Source organism: Syngnathoides biaculeatus, chromosome 9 (genome assembly GCF_019802595.1).
Source record: "Syngnathoides biaculeatus isolate LvHL_M chromosome 9, ASM1980259v1, whole genome shotgun sequence".
Taxonomy (NCBI): Eukaryota; Metazoa; Chordata; class Actinopteri; order Syngnathiformes; family Syngnathidae; genus Syngnathoides; species Syngnathoides biaculeatus.
The window spans coordinates 30,128,647-30,151,149 of NC_084648.1; the positions used below are offsets into that span (position 1 = coordinate 30,128,647).

The window sequence follows — 22,503 nt, forward strand, 5'->3', positions numbered from 1 at the left end:
TATTGCTTCCTTGCAATGAAATGAGAACCTGCCCAGCAGTGTATCGGAAAATAACCAAAACAGTTTTTGGTGCAGGGACAGTTACGTAATATTCATAGCTGTGTTTTGTTCTTTTAAGGAAAAAAGAAAGACTGCAATCAGGATACAAAAGAGTGGACAAAACATGAAGTATTACAATTAGATAAATTTGAAGTTTCATGGACATGAGTTGATTTTATTTTTTTCAAGATATGGAAACGTATAATTCCTCATCGTGTATACAAACACTTTTAAATCAATGTATTAAAAAACAAGCTTTAGATAGTCAAAAACCTCTCTTCCCTTGATTAAATAACAAGGGGACATAATCAAAAATACGCAGGCGAGTCTAAATGAGATGACAGCAAAGTCAATTTTCAGTTTGAAATGAAGAATTACTCCATTTCATATTTTCAAGCCTAAATGGTCGCTATCCGAATGTGCTGTTCAGCTCACAGTTTGGACCTCAGGGGCTTCAGATACTTATGGAAGGACTCGTGTACCTGCAGAAGGAAGAATGCAACTGTTAAATGAATTGATGTGTGGCTGCAGGTTACAATTATTTGTCACCAATGATAGTCCTCTCCTCTGACATTTGCTGACCTCTGTAGAGTTCAAGGGTGAGCGACGGGCCCATTCAAACATGTGCTCGTAAACATTTCCATCATATCGCCCTAAGACTGAATTCAGCATCCTGTCATGGATATCAAAGGCATCTACTAGTGCCACAGCATTTGGCCTCAGCTCAGAAAGCAGCTCCTTGATACAATTGGTAATCTGCGGTATCTGGGACCCGTTCAAAAGTCCAGCCTGAGATAAAACAGATGTAATTCTGGGTGAGGATTGAACAATTACAGTTTACAAGTTGCAGACAGCCCTTGTAGCATTGTTATATTTGTTAGCGTTGTACCTGTAGAAAGTCTCCAGAGTTGATCGAGATTCCATGAAGTGCATAAAGCCGAGCAAGCGTCAACAACACTGAGTGTATCGGGGCAGCATCAATCTTTCCCAATTTCTCAGCGAAAAGCTTCACAACCACATAGTGGCAGTGAGCCTGGAAGAGATCAGATATAGGAGGACACAGAGGTTAATATCAATTAGTCAAAAAAAAGTCAATGAGCAAGAATGTTTTTCTTAATTCAGTGTAATTTCCGTATATTGTATTTTCCAGACCACAGCACTCACCAGAAAATAAACTGCGCCCACTCTGTGTAGGGTCCCCCCCACCCCACCCCCATACACGAGGTGCATCTGACGATACACCGCGCATATATACCATATGTATTGGCAGGTTGTGAAACCAGATATTCACAGAGAAAGAGTTTGTAAATGTTTATTTACATACCTTTATTCTAAACAGTGAGTGTAACATAGCAGGAAAATGGCTCGAACTTAACATAAAAGTGTTTTTTGTTCATGCTCCTGTTCACTGAAACCAGTAAAGTTGTCATCTTCGGTATCGGAGTTGAACAGCCTCATAAAGTCACCGTAACACACAATTATGATATTTGTTGCCCTTATTGTCATTTTAATCTCGAGTTAGCAGTCCAGCCTCTTAATCCGTTGCCGATAGCAGATTCTTTCAAACTGCACCACTCATTTATAATCCATTGGCAGACCTCAGAAAAGGAGGACCTTCACATGGAGCCAATTTTTATGAAAGATTTTAAATTAATTACATTACAGGGAATGGCCAAGTTTTACCCATTCCATTCAAATAAGTTTTTGTTGTACTTTTAAACTCATAGCCATTGGCGAAAAAAGTATATATTTTAGCTGCATTGTTAAATATGGCTCAGGGTTCACAGCGCCTGAAAAAATTAGCAGCTTGTCATCAGTAAAACATAGTAAATAGCATCAGAATGATGAGGAATTAACTAAAGTTAAATGGAAATGTACACATGCAATCACATATCACTCTCACAGTTATAAGGAACCAGGTTCAAATCCGACCTTGCCTCTGTGGATTTCGCAAATTCTCCCCGTGCCTGTAATTTTTCTCCAGATAATCTGGTTTCTTCCCACATCCCAAAAACATGCATGGTATGTTAATTGAAGACCCTAAATTGGCCATAAGTGTGAATGTGTGTTTGAATTGTTTTTTTATACTGTATGTGCCCCGCAATCGGCTGGTGACCAGTTCAGGTTGTACCTGCCTCTATCCCAGGGGACGGGAAACTATGGCTCACGAGCCATATCTGTCTCTTTTGATGGTTGCATATGGCTCGCAGAGCCCTCATAATGACATACTGTACATGGGATTTCTGTCGCGCAGGCAACGCTAATGACCCAGAGAGAGTTTGTCCAAGTGGGGTTGGCGTAGTTTGCTGTGGCAGTCGATGTGCGCAGGCACAGAAGGGTCGACCGCAGATCAGGTCGGAACAACTAATTATGAAAACGCTTTAGACAAAGGTGGCTCAAAGAAAAAACGATGAGCACCGACGTTTTCAACAAGAATGGACAGACTTTGTGGTGAGAGAGGGTTCTTCTGTGCATCTAAATTCACTGATGGGCATTCGTACTTGATGTTGCCAATAAACATTTTGACAACTTATCATGCAGACAAGATAATCGAATTAATAAAAGACATACCTTTGACACCAAGAACTGTTCACCATCATACCATCATGATGGCAAATCAAATTGAATTAAGTTCACAGTTAATGGTCTCAAGGCCTGCATGAAGCTTAATCTAACAACATATGAAACAGACTCCAAAGCCATCACTAAAACCAGGCAGCACCAAAAGTCACATTAATGGTAAGAAGGACTTTTGTCATCATTGGTAAGCTACACCCAAACAATGTTATAATAATTCAGAGACTTATTGTGTAAAAGTGTTTGTCTTTCATAAATGCACAAATACACCTGTATTTAGTTTTTAAATACTGTATGGCTCTTTTGAAGTTACATCTTAAAATATTTGGCATTTATGGCTTTCTCAATCGAAAAGTTTCAAAACCCCTGCTCTATCCCAAAGATAGCTCAGATGGGCTCCAGTACAACCGTGACCCTGGTGAGGATAAGCAGTATGGGAAATGGATGAATGAATGAATGGAAATTAAAAATATATTGAAATTAAAGTAATCTCCAATGTTGGTCATACAAAATAGTCTTACATCAGAGGCTCGGACCAAGTCGATAGCGCTATTATTCCAGGCATCCTCTTGGCTCTTCTTGTGTTGCAATTCCTTCTGGATGCTCTTGGCTGCCAGCTCTACCAGACTTAACACACAGAAGGCTCATTTGCATATATTTGAGACAAATCAGCTGCTGGGACGTGATTATTGTTCTCATTTCATACGTGGCAGCTCGTAGTTTGTAGATCTCCACAAGGCTGGACAGGTCATTAATATCAACTCCAGTCGATCTTGCAGCAACAAGCTGTGGCTGAATTCTCTGACGCCCTTCCTCATTCAGGTATGACACAATGCCATGCAGCCGCTGACCTGCTCTAGCCTGCCTGTAGCTTTTAATCAAGTATCTGGAAACACACAATCATGCAAAATGTATGTAATCACAAATCTGTGGGTGAGTTCAATAAATTGTGTAAACCGCTAATAGGTTAACAGTCTAAACTAATTTGATTAAAAGCAATAACAAAAAAAGCTCCACATTAATCTTGTGACATGTTTGTTTATACTGTAGGGGTGTATGTGTTGGCTCCATGGCATCTGGTCTAATAGGGGTGATGAGGGTATGCACATTCAAGGTTATTGTTTCCTCAAATGGTGGCTGTCTTTCTGAGAAACCCTGGCCTAATGTGAGACAGTTAAGACAATCCACTTTTCGCAAAGGTAGTCACTGTAATAATCTAAGTTAAACTGCTATTGTTCCCATGGAGACAGTAAAGAGGTCACTTCTCAATCCATTTGAACGACCTATACTACTGACTTAAATAACAGCCCTAACAGAGCAGGGGCTCTTAATAAATGTATTTGCCCAAAGGCCAAGTACCCTAAATTTTTTTTGCTTGACCATGGCAAACTTGTGCTTGCCTTGTTTGGTCAAGTGCACTCAAATGCTTTCTGTATCTCATGAGTCAGTTTTATCACAGTGTTGATCTCACAATATGATAACTATTACAGCATTGTGGAAAAGATCACAGTATGGCAGGAAGTTTGACAGTACAGGTAGGGTGAAGAGGTGAAAGCAGGTAAATTGAAAAAAACTAATTTTCTTCCCTCCTGATTCCTTTTGAAGACAGCTCGAGTCGTTTCTGGCCATATTATCATAAGTTTTTGAGAAAAAGACATCTTCACACTATATAGTACTGTGCAGGTTTATCTCTGTCCCTCCAATATTTCCATTTGTATTCGGTCCCTCAAAAATTCATTCAAATTTTCCCTTTTGCAATTAAATTCTTGATCAGCGAATCAACTATTTTCTGCCTTGCACTGTTGTTGGGGCACACCCTCACATCCTGCTGGTCCAATCAGTATTAGTATTAGTAATATATACTGTCGACTATCGCACATTTTGTCACTTTAAACTGCTCCCTTTGCAGAATTGTCATTGCACTGGTCTATAACAGTGAACCACGAATGGGTAAGAGCACTCTGTATAAGCTTAATATAATATGGGCTGTTGACGCACTTTAACTGCTCTAAATGAAGAAGACGTTGCATCTTAGGCATCTGTGACTCTGAGAAGCAATAATTCCTATTAATTTAGTGTCTATTGTTCTTTTTTGTTCTTAGTTTGTTCTTTGTTCTGAATACCATAGCAGGGCAGCACTGACTACCGGAGACAAATTCCTTGTGTGTTGTTACACACTTGGCCATCAAAGCTGATTCTGATATTGTGATTATTCTGACATCAGCACGTAGGACAGTATGTTTTTTCATACGTTTGCCAAATTGGGAATAGTACATTTTGCTAGCTTGTCCGTGATTGTTTTTGACTTAACAAGGGGAATCATTAAACTTCAAGCCCTACAGAGGCACATTAACAGTCTCTCAGATGACTTGAACTATGGAGTCAGACAACAAGTTGTGTCGCTAGTTTTATTGAAATTAGCAATTAGCATTCTAGTAGACTTTGATTGGTTATCGTGCTGAATCGTGTTTATTTTCTTTGAATCTGGACTTTTTAAAAGTTTCTGTTTCACTTGACAATTTTTACATTTTTACTTCATAGTCATATTTCTAATTGATTGATTCTTCTCTGTTTGGAATTTCTGTTTTTAGATAAAGATTTGGGCTTGGTGGTTCACGCCACCTGGTTAGTCTCTATCCAAGTGCTATCTAGGCCTGATCCTGCACAGCTTTCAAGATGAGACGGTCTCAGGGTAATATGGTCGTATCCTACGAATGTAAAACATCATGCCTCGCAGTTTGCAGCATCATCACTGTATTCTCGCCCTCATAGGTGCAGCTTGGGGTGAATTCAACATATATGTCAGGTAAGGCACTGCTGCGGGAGTAGCCATGACCGCCACATGACATGCGGCACACCTCAATGGCAGAGTTGGCTGCCCACGTGGTGAAAGCCTTCAGACCAGCAGATAGAGCGTGGAGCTGCACATTAGAGAAAGATGAGAATAAAAAGACATAGGATGGTAACCATTTTTACATCAGCCAAGAACTAGTTGTGAGTCCGTAAATAAAATTAAATGTAGATCTTGTGAATCCACAGACATCAATGAAACATCATCATGCATTTGTTAGGACTTTGTTGTAGCAGGTGCACATAAGGATTGTATCTTCAACAAGTACCTCTGGCAGCTCACTGAAATCCCCTTGATTGATGTCTCCAGTGATGCGGTAGTACATTTGGTTCATGTACTGGCCAACAAAGGTGAAGGCATACGCCATAGCAAGCACAGGGAAAAGTTTGTATTGCTGTGTCTGGTAGTCGAGGATCTGAGGCTCTGGTTCTCTGCAGGACAGAAAAATTATGTCTACTTTCTTTTTTTTTTTTTTTTAATGGAAAAGGATATTAAAAACATATGATACTTGGGCAGGCATCTTTTTACGTTAACTTGTTAAATTCTCTTGTGCATTATTAAAACTGTTTGCTTGAGTGATTCCACAAAGCCAGTGGTGACTGACCCAGGCCGGATTTCAGACTGGTGGCGGACAGCGCTGTAGCGGATAGCGATGGTGGTGGACTTGGCGAGGGCCCGAGCGGACTCTCCTACAATCAAGGAACGGATGAAAACCATGGTGCCATAAGTCAGCTTAGCACTAGGCGGCTTGATGTAGGTGCCATCTGGGTCTACCTAGTGGCCATACAAGAAATATTCAGCACGTTAATTATGATGTTTGACTCCTCCTTTCCATCACCTTCTTCAGGAAAAAAGGATTGTGCCACAAAGTGGCTGTAACTGTCTTATCACAACTGATACAGACATGCGTCTGCTGGATGTCATTTCCAAATTAACATTGTGGTGGTCTTCTAAACTGACTATTGAACAAATTACATTAATTTCGTAAAACATGCACTCGTTTGGCATTTTACCAGGTAAATTTTATTAGAGAGAAGTACACATGCAGTAATATATTTTTGAAATTCTATATCATTTATGGACAAAATTATAAATCAGATTATAGTAGTAATTAGTCCTCTCCAATAAACACCTAAGAGTCTTTGTTCAAGTGAACAAACCGTCCTGGCACTATTTGAAATATGGCAATCATATCCACTCGCCAGCTATTTAGCAGATAGTTTTGTATCTGGAATTAAAGTAACATAAAAAACAATGAATTTATTTTCCCATATTGAAATGTATACAATACCTACTCTGGAAAGCAGTAGCTTTCTGCTCAAACGAGTAATTATTCATGACTGCAGTTTGTATTGAACAGCTAACCTTGGCGTACTTCATGAGCATGTTCTCTCGGGGTATCCGCACATGGTCAAGTTTCAAAAAGCCGTTGTCAACTTCATTAAAACCAAATTTGGGTCCAATATCCCCAACAACAATACCTATGAGAAAAGAGGTTCTTTCTGTGCAATAAGGAATACAAACAAATATGACCATTTAAAACTATTCCAAATACTGTAGTTACCTGGCAGTGGTTTGTGTGTGTCCAAGTCACGGATAGGTACGATGAAAGCATGCAGACCGTGGCAAGTTCCCTGAGTATAAAGCTGGGCAAGTACAATTGCGTGGTTTGAGGTCTTACCAACTAGAATAAGGAGGGTTTGTATGAAGTTTGTTGCACATTTCATTTCGGTTTTCAAATGTTTAGAAAAATGCTGAAATCTAAAAAAAAAAAAAAAAATGCAACAAATTGTCTTGGGTTGTATGGACATGTACTTACGGCCTCCAGGCCACCATTTGATGGAGCTGACAGTGGGGCTGTTAATGATAAACTCTTGTGTGACTGGGTCATACGTGGCAGTGGTCTCCAGTCCTCGGATATGTGTGCCTGGAAGGATGGTATAAACCACCAGCAGACACATATACACAGTTACATAAGATACGAGTAACATATGTATATACATTAATTAAATAATGTCACAACAGCACAGTACACAAATTAACATTAGAACAGAGAGAAAGCATCTTGGTAGAAAACAAGCCCATGAGAATTGCCATGAAGTTACTTGCCAATTCAATAGGTAAATAAATATGTCATTACATCACAATGATATGCACGACCTTTAGATGTTGCTTCACAGTAGAGAAAGCAGATTTTCGTCAATGTTTGACAGATCCAAAAACGTAATAAAATATGGTACAAACCCAATTCCAATGAAGTTGGAATGTTGTGTATAACCAAAAAAAAACTGAAAACAATAATTTGCACATCATGTAGAACCTATATTTAATTGGATAAACCACAAAGACAAGATAGTTCATGTTCACATTGATAAATTTTGTTTTTAGCAAATAATCCTTAACTTGGAATTCTATGGCTACAACACGTTAAAAAAAAGTGTGACAGGTGTCAAAAAAGACAGAGAAAGTTGCGGGAATCCTAATCAAAAGGCTGTTCGAAACATCCCACAAGTGAACAGGCTTATTGGGAACGGCTGTGTGCCATGATTTGGTATAAAGGAGCTTTGCTGAATTGCTCAGTCATTCACAAGGAAAGATGGAGCAAGTTTCACCTCTTTGTGAACAAAACCGTGAGAAAATATTCAAACAGTTTAAGGACAATGTTCCTCAATGTACAGATGCAAGGATTTCATCATCTATGATCCTAAATATCATCAAAAGGTTCAGAGAATCTGAAGGAATGTTATGAACGAAAAGTTCAAATGCCAACACCTGTGATGGTCTGGGGCTTTGTTAGTGCCCGTCGGATGGGCAACTTACACTTCTGTAAAGGCACCATTAATACTACAAGAACATACAGGTTTGGGAAAAACATGTGCTGCCATCCAAGTAAAGTCTTTTTCATGGACACCACTGCTTATTTCAGCAAGACAATGCAAAAACCTCATTCTGCACGTGTTTCAACAGTGTGGCTTCCTCGCAAAAGAGTGCAGATACCAGAGTGGCCTGCCTGCAGTCCAGACTTGTCTCTCATTGGAAAAGGGTGACACATTATGAAGTATAAAATACAAAGGAGACCCCGGACAGCTGAATAGCTGAAGCTGTACATCAAGCGAGAATGGGAAAGAATTCCACCAACAAAGCTTCAATAATTACTGTCCTTAGGTCCCAAACATTTATTGAATGTTATTAAAATTAAATGAGATTTAACAGTGGTACACATTACCCTGTGCCAGCTTTTTTGGAATGTGTTGCAGCCATAAAATACTATGTTAATGATTATTTGCTTAAACAAAAGAGTTTCAGTTTAAATATTAAATGTCTTTGTAGTGTATTCAATTATGTATAGGTTGAACATGGTTTGCAAATCATTGTATTCTGTTTTTATTTGTTTAATAACATCCCAACGTTATTGGAATTGGTTTTGTATGACATTTCAAATCCTATCTGCAGCACAGCACATTGTGCAATTAACTAATAATCATTTTTCAGGCTGGATAACCCATCAAAACTGGAATATACAGCAAGAGAACTACCTCAAGTACATTTTGGTGGGTTTAACTGTTGAAAATAATCTGTAGATCCAGATATTATAGTGGAATTGTAAAAGGAATCTTTTTTTTATCCTCAACAGAGCTCATCTAAATCTGGATGTAAACTTGAGCCAACGCTGTTCAATATTTTACCGTGGCCCATCTCAGTCTGAGCGTAGGTGCCGATGATTTCTAGGTTCCATGCTGGCATGAAGAATCGGTCCATTTGTTCTGATGTGGCCTGGTTCAGCAGTGTGGGAAGGAACATTCCGAGATGCAGATCAAAAGGTTCAGGCCTGCCTGGGTGCACGCAGCTTAAACCATAGAGGAGAGGGGCCAGTGGAACGGGAAACAAGATGATAATTCAAAGCAGAGGCAAATTATTGAGAACATACAACCATTTTTGAGAGAAGATAAATTATGGACAGTGTAATACAAATTAAGCAAAAATAGATTAAAAAAATTAAACATGGAGGTTGAAAAAAAGAACCCATTAAGAAAAAAGAGAAGATAATTTTGTGAGCCTGTCATGCAGATTTTTAAAAAAAAGGTGACAATTTTTGCATAGTTTGATTTGAAGTAGCAATGGGAAAAGTGGTCACCATTTGTAGAATTTAAAAAAAAAACAAAAAAAAACATGGAATGAGCACTCAAGGCTTGCATGTGTCAAGCAGACCACGAGAAGCTCATCCATGCTTTTATCTCAAGTAGACCTGACTTCCGTTTTCTGACTGGGCTCTCCAAAAAGAGCATTAATCAGCTGCAGCTCCTTCACAATGCTGCAGCTCGCGTTCTGACCAAAACAAAGCGGTCAAAACATAACCCCAATCCTCAAGTCCTTGCACTGGCTTCCAGTCAGTTTTAGAATCGATTTTAAAGTTCTGCTACTTGTCTCTAAATTACTAAATGGTTTTAGGTCCTGAATCCATGAAAGAAATAATAATGGGATACAAACCCAGTAGGGCTCTGAGATTGACTGACTCAGGTCTAATAATGGTGCACAGAGTCCAAAGCATACACGGTGAAGCAGTATTTTGCTATTATTCTGCAAAAAAATGAAATGAATTGCCAACAGAGGTGACATCAGCCCCAAGTGTCGGTGTTTTCAAATCCAGATTAAAAATTTATTTTTTCCTCATGGGCTCTAGATTACTTCCACTTTTCAGTGATATTTCTTGCACTAAAAGCTCCTGCCCATGGTGCTCTTCTCATGAATAGTGTTCCATCTGTGCGATCTTGGTTTTAGGCCAAATTGAGTCATTTTAAATATCAGAATAATTTTGACATCGGAATTTCGTCCCACACAAGCTTATTGGTAGGATTGAGCATTGAGAATCGAGAACTAATCGGAATTGGGACTAACGTTGCAGTTCTCCCAGAACTGTTCAAATTTTAAAAAATTTGGTTCCCAGTATCGATATCTAGTACTTCAGCTGAAGAGAAGTTGTGGTGATAAGCAACAAAGAACCAGCGAAGATCCTATTCCAACCAGACTTCAACAGACTGTATTTTTTGTGAAATCATGTCACATTGCTATAAAAACTCTAGTTGTAACAGAGGAGGTACAGCACCTGTGCGTAAGGGAAATCAGCAATGCCAGTATTGGAGGGTGAAGTTTCACACTTTTGCCACACAGTTGTATTGAAAGCATTTGTCACCATAATATTTTATTGACCAGGTCCTGCTGAAACCATAACATATCCAGTTATCTGACTGCTGGATTCCGTGCTACTATAAGATAGTGCACAAGATTGCCACAACATCCGACTTTGTATTTTGTTAAAGTCAAAATTCAAAGTCCAGTAATTCTGTTACAGCCTGATTGGCAAACTTGTAATGATCTGTGTAAAAGAGACTTCCAAATACCCTATAATAAATGCTTTCCTAACAACGACTTAGCAATTATTTCAATGTCTCAGCGGTAGCTCTGTGAAAAACCAACTGAAATTCACATTCACTGGGCAGCAACAAACAATAAGTGGCTTGACCTACTTTCTCCCATGAATGTTTCTCAGCCTTTGTAAACACAAAGGGATAATGAGTAAGAAGCTACAACTTGACCTCACTCTGGGTAATTAACAACCATGTTCAATACCTGGGGTCCCCCAGTACAGCGCCACAGATCATTTAGTCCTAGGCCAAAGACAAAGAAATAAAATGTAATTTTAATTCCATGCAGCACTTCTATTTTATTTCAAAAAAGGGCTGTGTTTCTCTGGTAAATCAGTTTTTTTTCACCCAAGTTAGCCCACGAGCTAAACCCTCTAAAGTATCTGAGGCTTTCTCAACAAAACACATATCCCCTTAAAATTAATGGAAATGCGCTGAAGCAAACCTCAAAATCTTCATTTCACACAGGTAAATTAACTAAATAAAAACCTTGCTCAATAGCTGCTTTATACAAAAATTTATACGTCATACGTGACGTCTGTCCGAATTCAAGAGTATCGGGAGACTTGGATTCACGGATGAATTTAACTTTCATCAACAAAGACTGACTTCAGTTGGGCACAAGGACGTGTTTGTCCGTGTTCTTCGTTATTTTTCACCACTTTCTTCTTCAGGGTTGGCAGTTTGTAGGCACTGCAACTCGGAGCAGAATTTTTTATACAGTATTTGAACGATTCCAGGAGAACTGGGATGTTAGCTTCGATGATAATCAGTTATTGATTCTCGATGCCCAACCCAAATCACAACTGTCCAGTTCTTTGCAGGTTGCGACCATGATTGGCCAATGGTCAAGCAGAACAATGGAGCTGTACCAATCCTTAACAATTCACTATATTGAGAGGGATTTTTAAAAGCAAGGTTGGTGATTGAAACATACCATTACTGTTGAGTTTAGTTAATGTAGCATGTAATTAATCGACAATTATTCTGATAAAGGCAGACTGATTATCTTTGTGTTTAATCAATGGACATTTGCAAACATTATTAGTTTGGGAAAAAATTTATATTTTTTCCTATTTACTGACGTCACCAAACAAGTATCTGAATTATGATCAGTATACGTCTGTCCATTTCCAGCAGTTAATTTGAAATGTCCTGTTTTGTGTGTGTGTATATATATATATATACATATATATATAAACGAACAACCTCTTTCCCTCAATCATAGCATTGAAGATGGGTTGTGGCTGGGTCTGGTGTTTAACATGAAAATGACCTGAAGCACACAGCCAGGAAAACCAAGGAGTGGCTCCGTAAGAAAAAAAAAACAAGGTTCTGGTGTGGCCTAGCCAGTCTCCAGACCTAAACCGAATAGAAAATCTTTGGAGGGAGCTGAAACTCTGTTTCTCAGCGACAGCCCAGAAACCTGTCTGATCCGGAGAAGATCTGTGCGGCGTAGTGGGACAAAATTCCCCTTGGACTGTGTGCAAACCTGGTGGACAACTACAGGAAATGTTTGACCTCTGTAATTGCAAACAAAGGCTACTGTACCAAATATTAACATTGGTTTTCTCAGGTGTTCAAATACTTATTTGCAGCTGTATCACACAAACAAATCATTAAAAAAAATCCTACATTGTGATTTCTGGATTTTTCTTTTTAGATTATCTCTCACAGTGGACATGCACCTACAATGGAAAACTTCAGACACCTCCATGATTTATATATAGCAGTGTGTTCAAATACTTGTTTTCTTCACTGTGTGTGTATATATATATATATATATATATATATATATATATACACACACACACACACACATTTTTTTTTTCAATCTGACATGAGGTTGCAGAGTTAATTGAATATTTATCTATCAATTCTCCAACTCGCTTAACCTCACAAGAGTCGCGAGAGTGCTGGAAACTAATGATCGTGATTACGATGAAATGAGGCTGATGCCCAAATGTAAAATGCAGCATATGAAGCACTTTCTGAACTTAGTCAGGCAGGCACATGGGGACAAACGCCTCATTCAACTCCCTACACAACCAAGCAGGGCCCAGCACCACTGCAATGGTAGCCTCTCAGTCAAAATCAGTGGAATTAGTATGAGAAAGAAGTGCAGCAATGATTGGAGCTAGCACCTCAGAAAGGGATAGAGAACAGTTTTCTGGGCATGTTTTGATTAGAGGTAAGAAACTGCAGTGACCGCATCTTTGAGAGGAGTGAATTAACATTGCAACATGCTACTATGTCATTGCTTCACAATGGAGCGGGTAAAGAGGTGCCTTGTTATTCACGTTGGCGTCTACCCCAGCAGAAGCAGAATCATGGGTAGGGATCAGTTGACAGTGACCTCAACAGGGTTGCCGCCGACGGAGCTGCAATTTATAATGTTACGTATTTCTCATGTAACAGTGTTAATGTTAACGTTAAAGAAATGGGACGATAAATCCTGGTAAACTAGTGAACAGACGGCGGACGACTGTTGAGTCAATCTGCCTCACGGTTCTGAGGACCCGGGTTCAAATCCGGCCTCAGCTGTGTGGTGTTTGCATGTTCTCCCAGTGCCGGCATGGGTTTTCCCCAGGTACACCTGTTTCCATCCCAAAAATGTGCAAGTAGGTGAATTGAAGACTCAATTTTCCCCGGTGGTGTGAAAGTGAGTGTGGTGGTCGTTCGTGAGAAAGCTGAGTATGTCATCACAGCATATGACTAAAACGGACCAATCACGAGAAATGATCTCCACGGCATTCTGGGTGTAGGGACAATTTGTGCCCTGTGCACACAACAATATTTTGCAATGTCTGTACTATCAAAAAAAACAAAAAATTTACCTATTTAAAAATGAGGCAGCACGGTGGAGCAACTGTTTAGAACGTTGGTCTCAAAGTTCTGAGGACTGGGTTCAAATCCCATCCCTGCCTGTGTGGAATTTGCATGTTATCCCTGTGCCTGCATGGGTTTTCTTTGGGCAGTCCGGTTTCCTCCCACATCCCCAAGACATGCATTAATTGGAGACTCTAAATTGCCCTTGCCCTTGTGTTTGTGAGTGCAACTGTTTTCTGTCTCCATGTGCCCTGTGATTGGCTGGCAACCAGTTCAGGTTGTACCCTGCCTCCTGTCCAATGAAAGCTGGGATAGGCTACAGCACTGGTATACCCTGAACTGGTTGCCACCCAATTCCAGTCACTATCGAATATTAATAATATTCAGAATAATAATATTAAAAATATCCCAGAGAGTGGTCATATTTGCCTGTTTGTATGTTGTTATACAGCTTTTGTGTAACACTACTGTACCAATATTGTGAGTGATCAATTTAACCCCGCCTGTGTAGAGTTTGCATGTTCTCCCCATGCCTGTGTGGGTTCTCTCAGGGCATTCAGCTTTCCTCCCACATCCCAAAACATGCATTAATTGGGGACTCTAAATTCCCCTTTGATGTGATTGTGAGTCTAACTGGTTATTTGCTTCTACGTGCCTGCGATTGTTTATGGTGTACCCTGCCTCCTAGCTGAAGACAGTTCAGATAGGCTCCAGCACTCCCGTGACTCTTGGGATGAATGGATGGATGATTTATTAAACATTCACTAGGCGTAATTTGTTTGTTACCCGAGTTCAGTTTTATAGTGAACTTCAACTGGAGTCTAAAACGACTTCAAGCAAGCAACATTCACTCTTACTCCTTGCTACTATGTTCGTACCCTAGCAATTTGCTGTGATCATATGGGCTCTGAATACCATCTAGGCGCTGCTGGATAAATAAAAATTAATTAATTGTGTAAGAGTGATCAAATCTGACGTTTTAGATCCAGTCCAATCTAATCAAATCCATACATCCATTATCCAAGCCACTTATCCTCATGAGAGTCGTGTCAGTGCTATCCCAGCTATCTGCGGGGATGAGGCGGGATACACGCTGAACTACTTGTTACCCAATCGCAGGGCACATAGAAACAAACAACCATTCGCACTAACAATCACACCTATGGGAAATGTAGAGTCTTCAATTAATCTACGAAGCATGTTTTTGGAATGTGGGAGGAAACTGGAGTCCATCCATCCATCCATCCATTTGATGAGCCGCTTATCCTCACAAGGGTCACAGGAGTGCAGCTGTCATCGGGCAGAAGGCAGGATACATCCTGAACTGGTTGCCAGCCAATCACAGGGTACATGGAGACAGACAACAGTCGCACTCACAATCACACTTAAGGGCAATTTTGACTGGCCATTTAATGCGGTATGTTTTTGGGATGTGTGAGAAAACCGGAGTGCCAGGAGAAAACCCATGCATGCACGGGGAGAACATCCAAACTCCACACAATATTTCAACCCCGGTCCTCAGAACTGTGAGGCAGACATTCTAACCAGCTCCTATGGTGGCGCCCCAATCTAACCAGATTTTTTTTTTTTTTTTTGCCAACATTGGACCAATTTCTAGTCTCAAAGATTGAATGGGGACACCCCTACCAAAAATATCTGAGCTTTAACATTGATCTGTCAAACACACATTGAATAAGTCTAATCTTGTTCTCATTTAAAATGGGCTGGTTTTCACAGGTCAAAAATACAAATGTAAATATAATATTTATAATGATATCCAAGAGAAAAAGCGTGTACTCAAGAACTGACCGTGACCTAGCTCAGTTTGAGCATATGTGCCAAGAACCTGGTAGGACTCTGCTAGAGGTAACCATTTTTTGGCCTGTTCAGAGTCACATTGGCCATACAAGGTTGGAATGAACATGGCAAAGTGTAGTCCCATTGCCTCTTGAAAGTTGCCTCGAAACATTCTGGTTGAAGGGAATGCAGACAAACAATAACTGATGTGTAACTTTTGGGTGGGTACTGATGTGAGTAGGGAGAAATGTATTAAACCAGAATAAAATTCCAATAATGACTGTTTTTTTTTTACATTACTTGGATTATTACTTCAAAGTATTGAGTTTTTCCAATTAAAAAAAAGGATTATGAGGACTACATTGACAAGATAGAAAAATTAGTCACTTTTGGTCTATGTCTTTCAAGATGAACACTTTTTAAATTATTATTCTTTGTTAGTTTCTTTATTCATTTCTGTGTGATACATATTTTATTATTTTTGGGGGAGAGCTATGGATTACTGAAAAATGGAGAGAGAATTCTATGTAGTTTTTGTTTGTTTTTAACAGAAACCCAACTCTGTTAGTGAATGCCTTTGTTTAATTGACAGGTTGAAATACAGCGAATAATAATCATAAATTCTCAACTCCAATCAGTCTTTTTAATTTAGACTTCAACTGTCACGCATCAGATATCGTTTCAATTTATGAATAAAATGAAAGCCATATGTGCAGACGACATAAGTGTCAACAACGACCCCAGTGAAGTACAAGTTGAAAAATCACAAAAGTTTAAATGTCAGAGTTCAAAATATCCAGTATGGCATTGCTAAATCCAACATAAAATGTCTTAAGCAATGTATTGTTCAATTCCTGTTGCTATAATATGCGAAGCGTTTTTCTAACCATTTTTTGTAACTCAATAAGAGTGTGGATTTATCACAGAAATGAAAATTGTGTATCAAGCAGAGGTAAACAGATCTTTAGGGGGCTCAAGTCTGCCTTCTGGGGACTAGGCTTCAGTCGGAACGAAGACCCAGCTGTTTTAAGTAAGCTTAATGTCCCTTCCTTTGAAAACTGTTGGACTAAACAATGTGCTCATCATCCAAATGGAATTATAACAGTTCTTAGAAAAAGTGCTATGTTCAAAATAGTAGCAGTTCAATATGACTAACCAGATTATACATTTTATTGTTACATATCGAAAAAGTTACCAGTAGGTGCAGTAGATTCTCAGAAAAGCAACAAGACCCAGCATTCATGGTATACAAACTGAAAGGGGTGTGTTAAACTAATAGCAGTTTGGCATTCAATCAGTGAGATTTTCAATTTTGTGAAAAAACAGGTGTGAATCAGGTGGCCCTTATTTAAGGATGAAGCCAACATCTGTTGAATGTGCATGAGCCTGAGGAAAATGGGTCATTCAACACATTGTTAAAAAAATAGAGTACTTTGATTAAAAGTTAGATATGAGAGGAAAACCTTATAAAGAGGTGGAAAAAATTATAGGCTGTTCAGGTAAAATTATCTCTAATGCCTTAGAAAATGGAGAGCAGAACCAGAGACACATGGCAGAAAACTAAAAACAACCATCAAAATGGATGGAAGATTATACCAAATGGCAAAGGCTATTTACATGTTAAATCCATTTCAACTTATGAAAGTTTCATGTTACGAAATGACTTCCGGAACGAATTAATTAAGTAAATTGAGGCACCGCTGTAGTGTAACGGTGAGAAGACGTCTGTGTGAAGCTAATCTATTCATAAGAATCCCCCCGCAAAGTCCCTCAGTTAAAAAGAGGCATGTGCAGAACAGGCTACAATTTGCCAAAGAATATCAACTGCCCTAGAGAGAAATGGAGGAACATTTTTTGGACTGATGAGAGTAAAATTGTTCTTTATGGGCCCAGGGGCCACAGACAGTTTGTGAGATGACCAGCAAACTCAGGATTTAAGCCACAGTACACAGTAAAGTCAGTGAAGCATGGTGGTGCAAGCATCATGATATGGGCACATTTCTCCCACTATGGTGTTGGGCATATTTATCACGTTCCAGGGATCCTGGATCGGTTGGCATATGTCAAAAAAAACTTGAAAAGGTCATGTTGCCTTCCATATGCTGAAGAGCCCATTTCAACAAGAGAATGACCCTCAATACACTAGTAAACTCGCAAAGTCTTGGTGCCAAAATGACAAAGTTAATGTCATGGAGTGGCCAGACCAATCGCCGGACCTTAATCCAATCAAGAACTTTGTGACCCAAGTTAGTTGACACCATGCCACACAGATGTGAAGCAGTTATTTAAAAATGTGGTAGGGGCATATAACTAAATATTAGTTTCATGAGTCAAAAGATTGGTAAAACTTAGAAACAAAAAAAGTTTGCAGAAAATAGTTTTGAATTTGTAACGTCAATGGAAAACTGCTATTTTTTTAACACACCCCTTTCAACAAATTATTGAATTGCACAGCCCTAAGAGGGTGTATATAATGAATGCTCCTGGGTCTTGTTGGTTTTCTGAGAATCTACTGCACCTACTGGTAACTTGTTTGAGACGTAGCAATAAAAAATATCCTGAAAATGTGGATTAATTTGGTAAGTCACATTGGACTGCGATTATTTTGAACAGTACTGTGCAAACTAGTCGGAAAAAGTTTTAAAAATATAGAATTCATAAAATGTCAAAAAAAAAAGTTAATACAAAGCCAAATACTTAGATTGTGTGTGTCCTGTATTAAAGTCCTACTGTCTGAATCGACAAGATGGAAAACTCATACTCTTTGACTTGGTTTTAATCTCAATGGACTTTGCTCCAATTTTATTTGTTTATACACTACAATGAAGGGCACAGTTTACATAAGGTTCATTGACATTTTCCAAATTGTTTTTTCTTGGCCTTCGTCATAGAAAAGAAGTCTTGTATGACATATCCCATGAGTGTCATCTGTACTCATTCAGATTTGTAATCTCATACCTCTTATAGCAGTAGAGCTCCTCTGGGTCTGCAATGCCATACTCCCTCATCTTGAGGACCATTTGAGCACTCTTTCTGACAGCTTGGTCATACCGCTCGCTGCGGGACAGGAAGTTTGGGTCCTCCTCTTCAAAACCTGGGTCGTTCAGGACCATGGACTCTGCGGGGGAAAGGCGGGAAATCAATTAAAAACAGTGAATGCACACAATATTGAGTTCATCATTTGTCTCTCTACATTAATGCAGATATTTTTTTGTAGTTTATTAATCATATGATTTCAATGTCAACTGAAATAATTGTGATTTATTGTGATTATTATTTTTTACAAAATTGCCCAGCCCCAATGTTTGGTGAAACAGTCTACTACACTGGGTGCATTGTGAGGTTATGCAAAAATATTGTTACATCCAGATTTCCACCATTCATCAGTAATAATACTAGTTATTTTATATAAACTAAACTACAAAAGTCCAGTTGCGCTATATTTTTGCACACCATGACATGAATGAAGAAGCTTCATCGACAACCGTTGAAGTAGGCCAGAGTTTATAACTAATTCACCTCAATGTGTATTTGCCCAAAGAGGACATAACTAAAATACTGTACTATATATGTTGGTGTCACTCTTTCTGGTACTAACTAGCTCAAATATGTGACCATGTTAGGCGCCTTCAAATAATCTGTGTGGCTTCTATACACAATGATTTCAAGCAATTTGAGCATAAGGGTTTAGAACAAGGCGCCACTATGGTTCAGATGGAAAGCGTTGGCCTAACGGTTCTGAGGTCCCAGGTTCAATCCCAGACCCGCCTGTGTGGGGTTTGGATGTTCTCCCCGTGGCTCCTACATACCAAAAACATGCAACATTAATTAGACACTGTAAATTGCCGCTATGTGTGATTGTGAGTGTGGCTGTTTGTCTCTATGTGCCCTGCGATTTGGTGGCAACCAGTTCAGGGTGCACCCTGCCTCCTGCCTATTGACAGCTGCGATAGGCTCCAGCACTTTCTGCAACCCTTGTGAGGATAAGTGGCTAAAAAAAAATTGATGGACGGATGGATGGATTTAGAACAACTTGCCAAGAACACTTTGCAACGAGTGTGCCGCGGGAAGGTCAAGCAGAACAATTCAATTCTTTCCCACTAAATGAGAAACGGTACTGTACGCACTTTTGTAGCGGATTTTTTTTTTGGGTGCCATGCAATGAGATTTTCTTTTTGGGGAGAGGGGCGGCGGGAGAGAAACACTGACAATCAATGAGGCAAGTAATAAACTTCTAAGATAATACAGTGGAATAACGTTAAATGAAGCAAAATGTCAGTGAGACTCTCGGGTAACATATGAGTACTGACGTATTAGCTAACATTAGCCACTTGAATTGTCCTTCATTGGACTTAACTAAAACGCTTCGCCAGTAGTTTTAGACGATATTGTACACACATTATCGTCTAAAACTACTGGTTAGAAGTGACGAGCTCCCAGGGTTCACAATGAGCTCTTACATCACACACATGCAGCAAGAGTTACCAATTTCCCGTCTCCTCTTCGTCCTTTCCAGGCCTCCGTTCAAAATGTTAGTGAGTTTCTCGACGTCAAATGTGGCCTTCCGCCTCTCGTTTACTATGTCGGGATTCATATTTGAGCTGAACGGGTGTTGAACGGCGAAATTCAAACGCAAGCGACGTGCAGGTCAGTGAAGGGCCGTCACTGCCAGTGGCAGAGGTGGGGTCATGTGACGTCAGGTCACGTGACGCAAACCCGGAAGCGAGAAATGTGTTTTTCCGCCGCCGCCGCCTCCTCGTTGTGAAGGAGTCATCAGTTTCCGAAGTAGTAGCTTTCTGTCGTCGTCGCTCCAAGTAGCGATGCTTCCCGCTGCTGCCATGTATTATTTCCCGTGGGAAATTAAGTGTGGAGCGTTGCATGATGGACAGTCTGTGCGAACATTTGGGAGGTGAGTTTGGAACTCACTTTGGATCATGCTGATGGTTCATGAACATTGCTAAAATTGTTTACTAATGATTGTTTTCAATGGAGGCACAAATACTCAGCTGTCTGGTAAAAGTACTGATTAATGGCTAATGTTGAGTCCCTTTGAGTTCCCGTTTTTCTCCTTCTTCTGCCTTGTAAATCCCCAAGAGCTCAGTCAATATATTCAAATCTCAACCACAATTAAATTGACCTTTCTGTAGTAAAATATTTTTTTCTACATCTAATTGCCAGGCTGTTGGCCGATTATGGGCCCCCATACAGAAACTTTGCCAAGGGCCCCCTCCCAAAAATGAAATGTTTAAGAGTGATCACATATATCCAGTCCAGATTTTAGATCCAGTGCCATCTAATCAAATGCATCCATCCATTATCTGAGCCACTTATCCTCACGAGGGTCGCTGGAGTGCTGTAGCCTATCGTAGATATTTTCGTGCAGCAGGCGGGGTACACAAAGAATTGTGCCCAAAAAGGGTGCTGACCAGTTCAGGCTGGAGTGCGCCTTTTGCCCAAAGTTAGCTGGCATAGGCTCCAGCAGTCCCAGGCACCTTGTGAGGATAAGTGGCTCGGAAAATGGATGGATGGAAGATTCAAAGCTTTAGTGATGGTGACATCTGGTGGACCACTCAAGGCAGAAGATTCTCTAAAGAGCACAAGTGAATAACTGGCCTTGTCTCCCATGACAGCAACAGAAGTTCAGAAAAGCCTCTTTTGTTCTGTGTGTGCCATTGTTCAGGAAAACCTTTACAGATAATGGTTTGTCATTTGAGGACTTGGATGATTGACTTGCCAAAATACTCTCTTTATGAATCACTACCTCATCAATGGTGCATTTTATACAGCTAATATGGCGTCAAACCACTAGAATCTGTCAAACCTGTTGTCATTGGTTCAGAAAAATGAAAAATATACAGTACAGCAACAAATTATTTGAACAGAGGTACATAAACCACTGATTGTTCTTGTAGTAAAATCCCTCTTATGAATGAAAATTGAACAATGTAAAAGAGGTTAAGAAAATGAATGGATGGAAAGCTACATTAAAATGACATGGTAGCACTTTTTTTTGTTATTTCAGCACCCTTTTCATTCTGTTGTGTTGGTCACCATTGTGAGGGGGCACAGTGACCTTGTGGTTAGCCTACAGTTCTGACGTTCTGGGTACGATTCTCGGTTCCGGCACCACTTCATCACCAAGCGCTACTTTAATCATGTCCCATTTTGTCTAGACTCACCTATTACGACCCGGAGAAGTCCCAGGCTTCCCTAACCGTTCAGCACGCTTCCGAAGACCACCAAGTAGTCATCAACACCTCGTTTGTGGAACCGTTTAATCCCATAATTGGAGCCCAGTATGTAGTTCTGGGTGATATACAAACAGGCGAAGGTAACAAAAGAGTATCCAAGGTGTTAATAATTTTGAAGATCATAATGTTTTTTTAGTGTTGTTGTTTTTTGTTTTGTTGTTAATCATCTTTTTGTTTTACAGGGGTTGACATCAGGGTGTGTGCGCGTGTGCTTAACTGCGTGGATGGTGTAAACATTGCCCTTCTGCAAAAAGCCATCAATGAACAGAGGAGCTTCTTCAGGGAAAGGCAGCGCCAAGTTGAGGGTGCCGCTGTGTAACACGGAATTGCAACTTGATTTTCGACATCCTTGCGGATTGACGACAATGTAGACATTTAGATGAATCGATCGCCAAAATGCATTTGTTGTGTCAATGACTTCTTTGATATTCTGAATTCCTGTCCAGAATACAATGCAGGTCATATCACACAAAGAAAAGACTAGTTTTGCTGCAACCTTGCTCTACCTCAGATTTTTAGAGAAACTGACATTTACAATACACTAATTGTAATGTCTTTTAAGTAGATTTTCCGTTTACTTTTCTTCGCTCAAATGCTTCATGGATTTTCTGCTAAATCTTTAGTTCCAGCCTGGATAGAAAAGCAGTGATGTAGCCAAGATGCTGTGGCGTTACTCCAAGCACTGACTACATTTCCTCTTTCTGATGTGATCTAACATGAATAAATTGTTGTATAA

At 39.7% G+C, this 22,503-nt stretch overlaps 2 protein-coding genes across 5 annotated transcripts; one reads left to right on the plus strand and one right to left on the minus strand.

The window, feature by feature from the left end:
- Positions 1 to 186: 186 nt before the first annotated feature.
- acox1 (acyl-CoA oxidase 1, palmitoyl) lies at positions 187 to 20,136 on the minus strand. Of its 3 annotated transcripts, none has more exons than XM_061829049.1 (14): positions 20,002 to 20,136; positions 18,475 to 18,634; positions 9,154 to 9,314; positions 7,287 to 7,394; positions 7,032 to 7,151; positions 6,833 to 6,948; positions 6,072 to 6,241; positions 5,736 to 5,898; positions 5,347 to 5,537; positions 3,323 to 3,502; positions 3,138 to 3,243; positions 929 to 1,072; positions 622 to 828; positions 187 to 521 (listed from the first exon to the last, which is right to left on the minus strand). In XM_061829049.1, the coding sequence occupies exons 1-14, from the start codon at positions 20,108 to 20,110 to the stop codon at positions 471 to 473; spliced, it is 1,986 nt and encodes a 661-aa protein (XP_061685033.1). In that variant the 5' UTR covers positions 20,111 to 20,136; the 3' UTR covers positions 187 to 470. The 3 variants fall into 3 exon arrangements, with proteins under 3 accessions (XP_061685033.1, XP_061685034.1, XP_061685035.1); XM_061829050.1 differs by having other exon boundaries at positions 19,977 to 20,108; XM_061829051.1 differs by lacking the exons at positions 18,475 to 18,634; positions 20,002 to 20,136 and adding an exon at positions 16,712 to 16,834.
- A 155-nt stretch (positions 20,137 to 20,291) lies between these two features.
- ten1 (TEN1 subunit of CST complex) lies at positions 20,292 to 22,421 on the plus strand. 2 transcript variants are annotated; one of them, XM_061829057.1, is made up of 3 exons: positions 20,292 to 20,425; positions 21,690 to 21,847; positions 21,950 to 22,421. In XM_061829057.1, exons 1-3 carry the CDS (start codon positions 20,337 to 20,339, stop codon positions 22,084 to 22,086), a joined length of 384 nt encoding a protein of 127 aa, XP_061685041.1. In that variant the 5' UTR covers positions 20,292 to 20,336; the 3' UTR covers positions 22,087 to 22,421. The 2 variants fall into 2 exon arrangements, with proteins under 2 accessions (XP_061685041.1, XP_061685042.1); XM_061829058.1 differs by having other exon boundaries at positions 21,690 to 21,867; positions 21,950 to 22,084.
- Positions 22,422 to 22,503: the final 82 nt, after the last annotated feature.

What these genes read in the sequence shown, in the direction of transcription:
- ten1 (XM_061829057.1), top strand. Translation starts at nt 20,337, where the DNA reads ATGCTTCCCGCTGCTGCCATGTATTATTTCCCGTGGGAAATTAAGTGT. An exon ending in TCTGTGCGAACATTTGGGAG is followed by an intron (nt 20,426 to 21,689) that starts GTGAGTTTGGAA and finishes CATTTTGTCTAG; the next exon opens with ACTCACCTATTACGACCCGG. An exon ending in TGATATACAAACAGGCGAAG is followed by an intron (nt 21,848 to 21,949) that starts GTAACAAAAGAG and finishes TTTGTTTTACAG; the next exon opens with GGGTTGACATCAGGGTGTGT.
- acox1 (XM_061829049.1), bottom strand. Translation starts at nt 20,110, where the DNA reads ATGAATCCCGACATAGTAAACGAGAGGCGGAAGGCCACATTTGACGTC. An exon ending in ATTTCAGTGAGCTGCCAGAG is followed by an intron (nt 5,538 to 5,735) that starts GTACTTGTTGAA and finishes TCTAATGTGCAG; the next exon opens with CTCCACGCTCTATCTGCTGG. An exon ending in ACTTGGTCCGAGCCTCTGAT is followed by an intron (nt 1,073 to 3,137) that starts GTAAGACTATTT and finishes GATCTCTTCCAG; the next exon opens with GCTCACTGCCACTATGTGGT.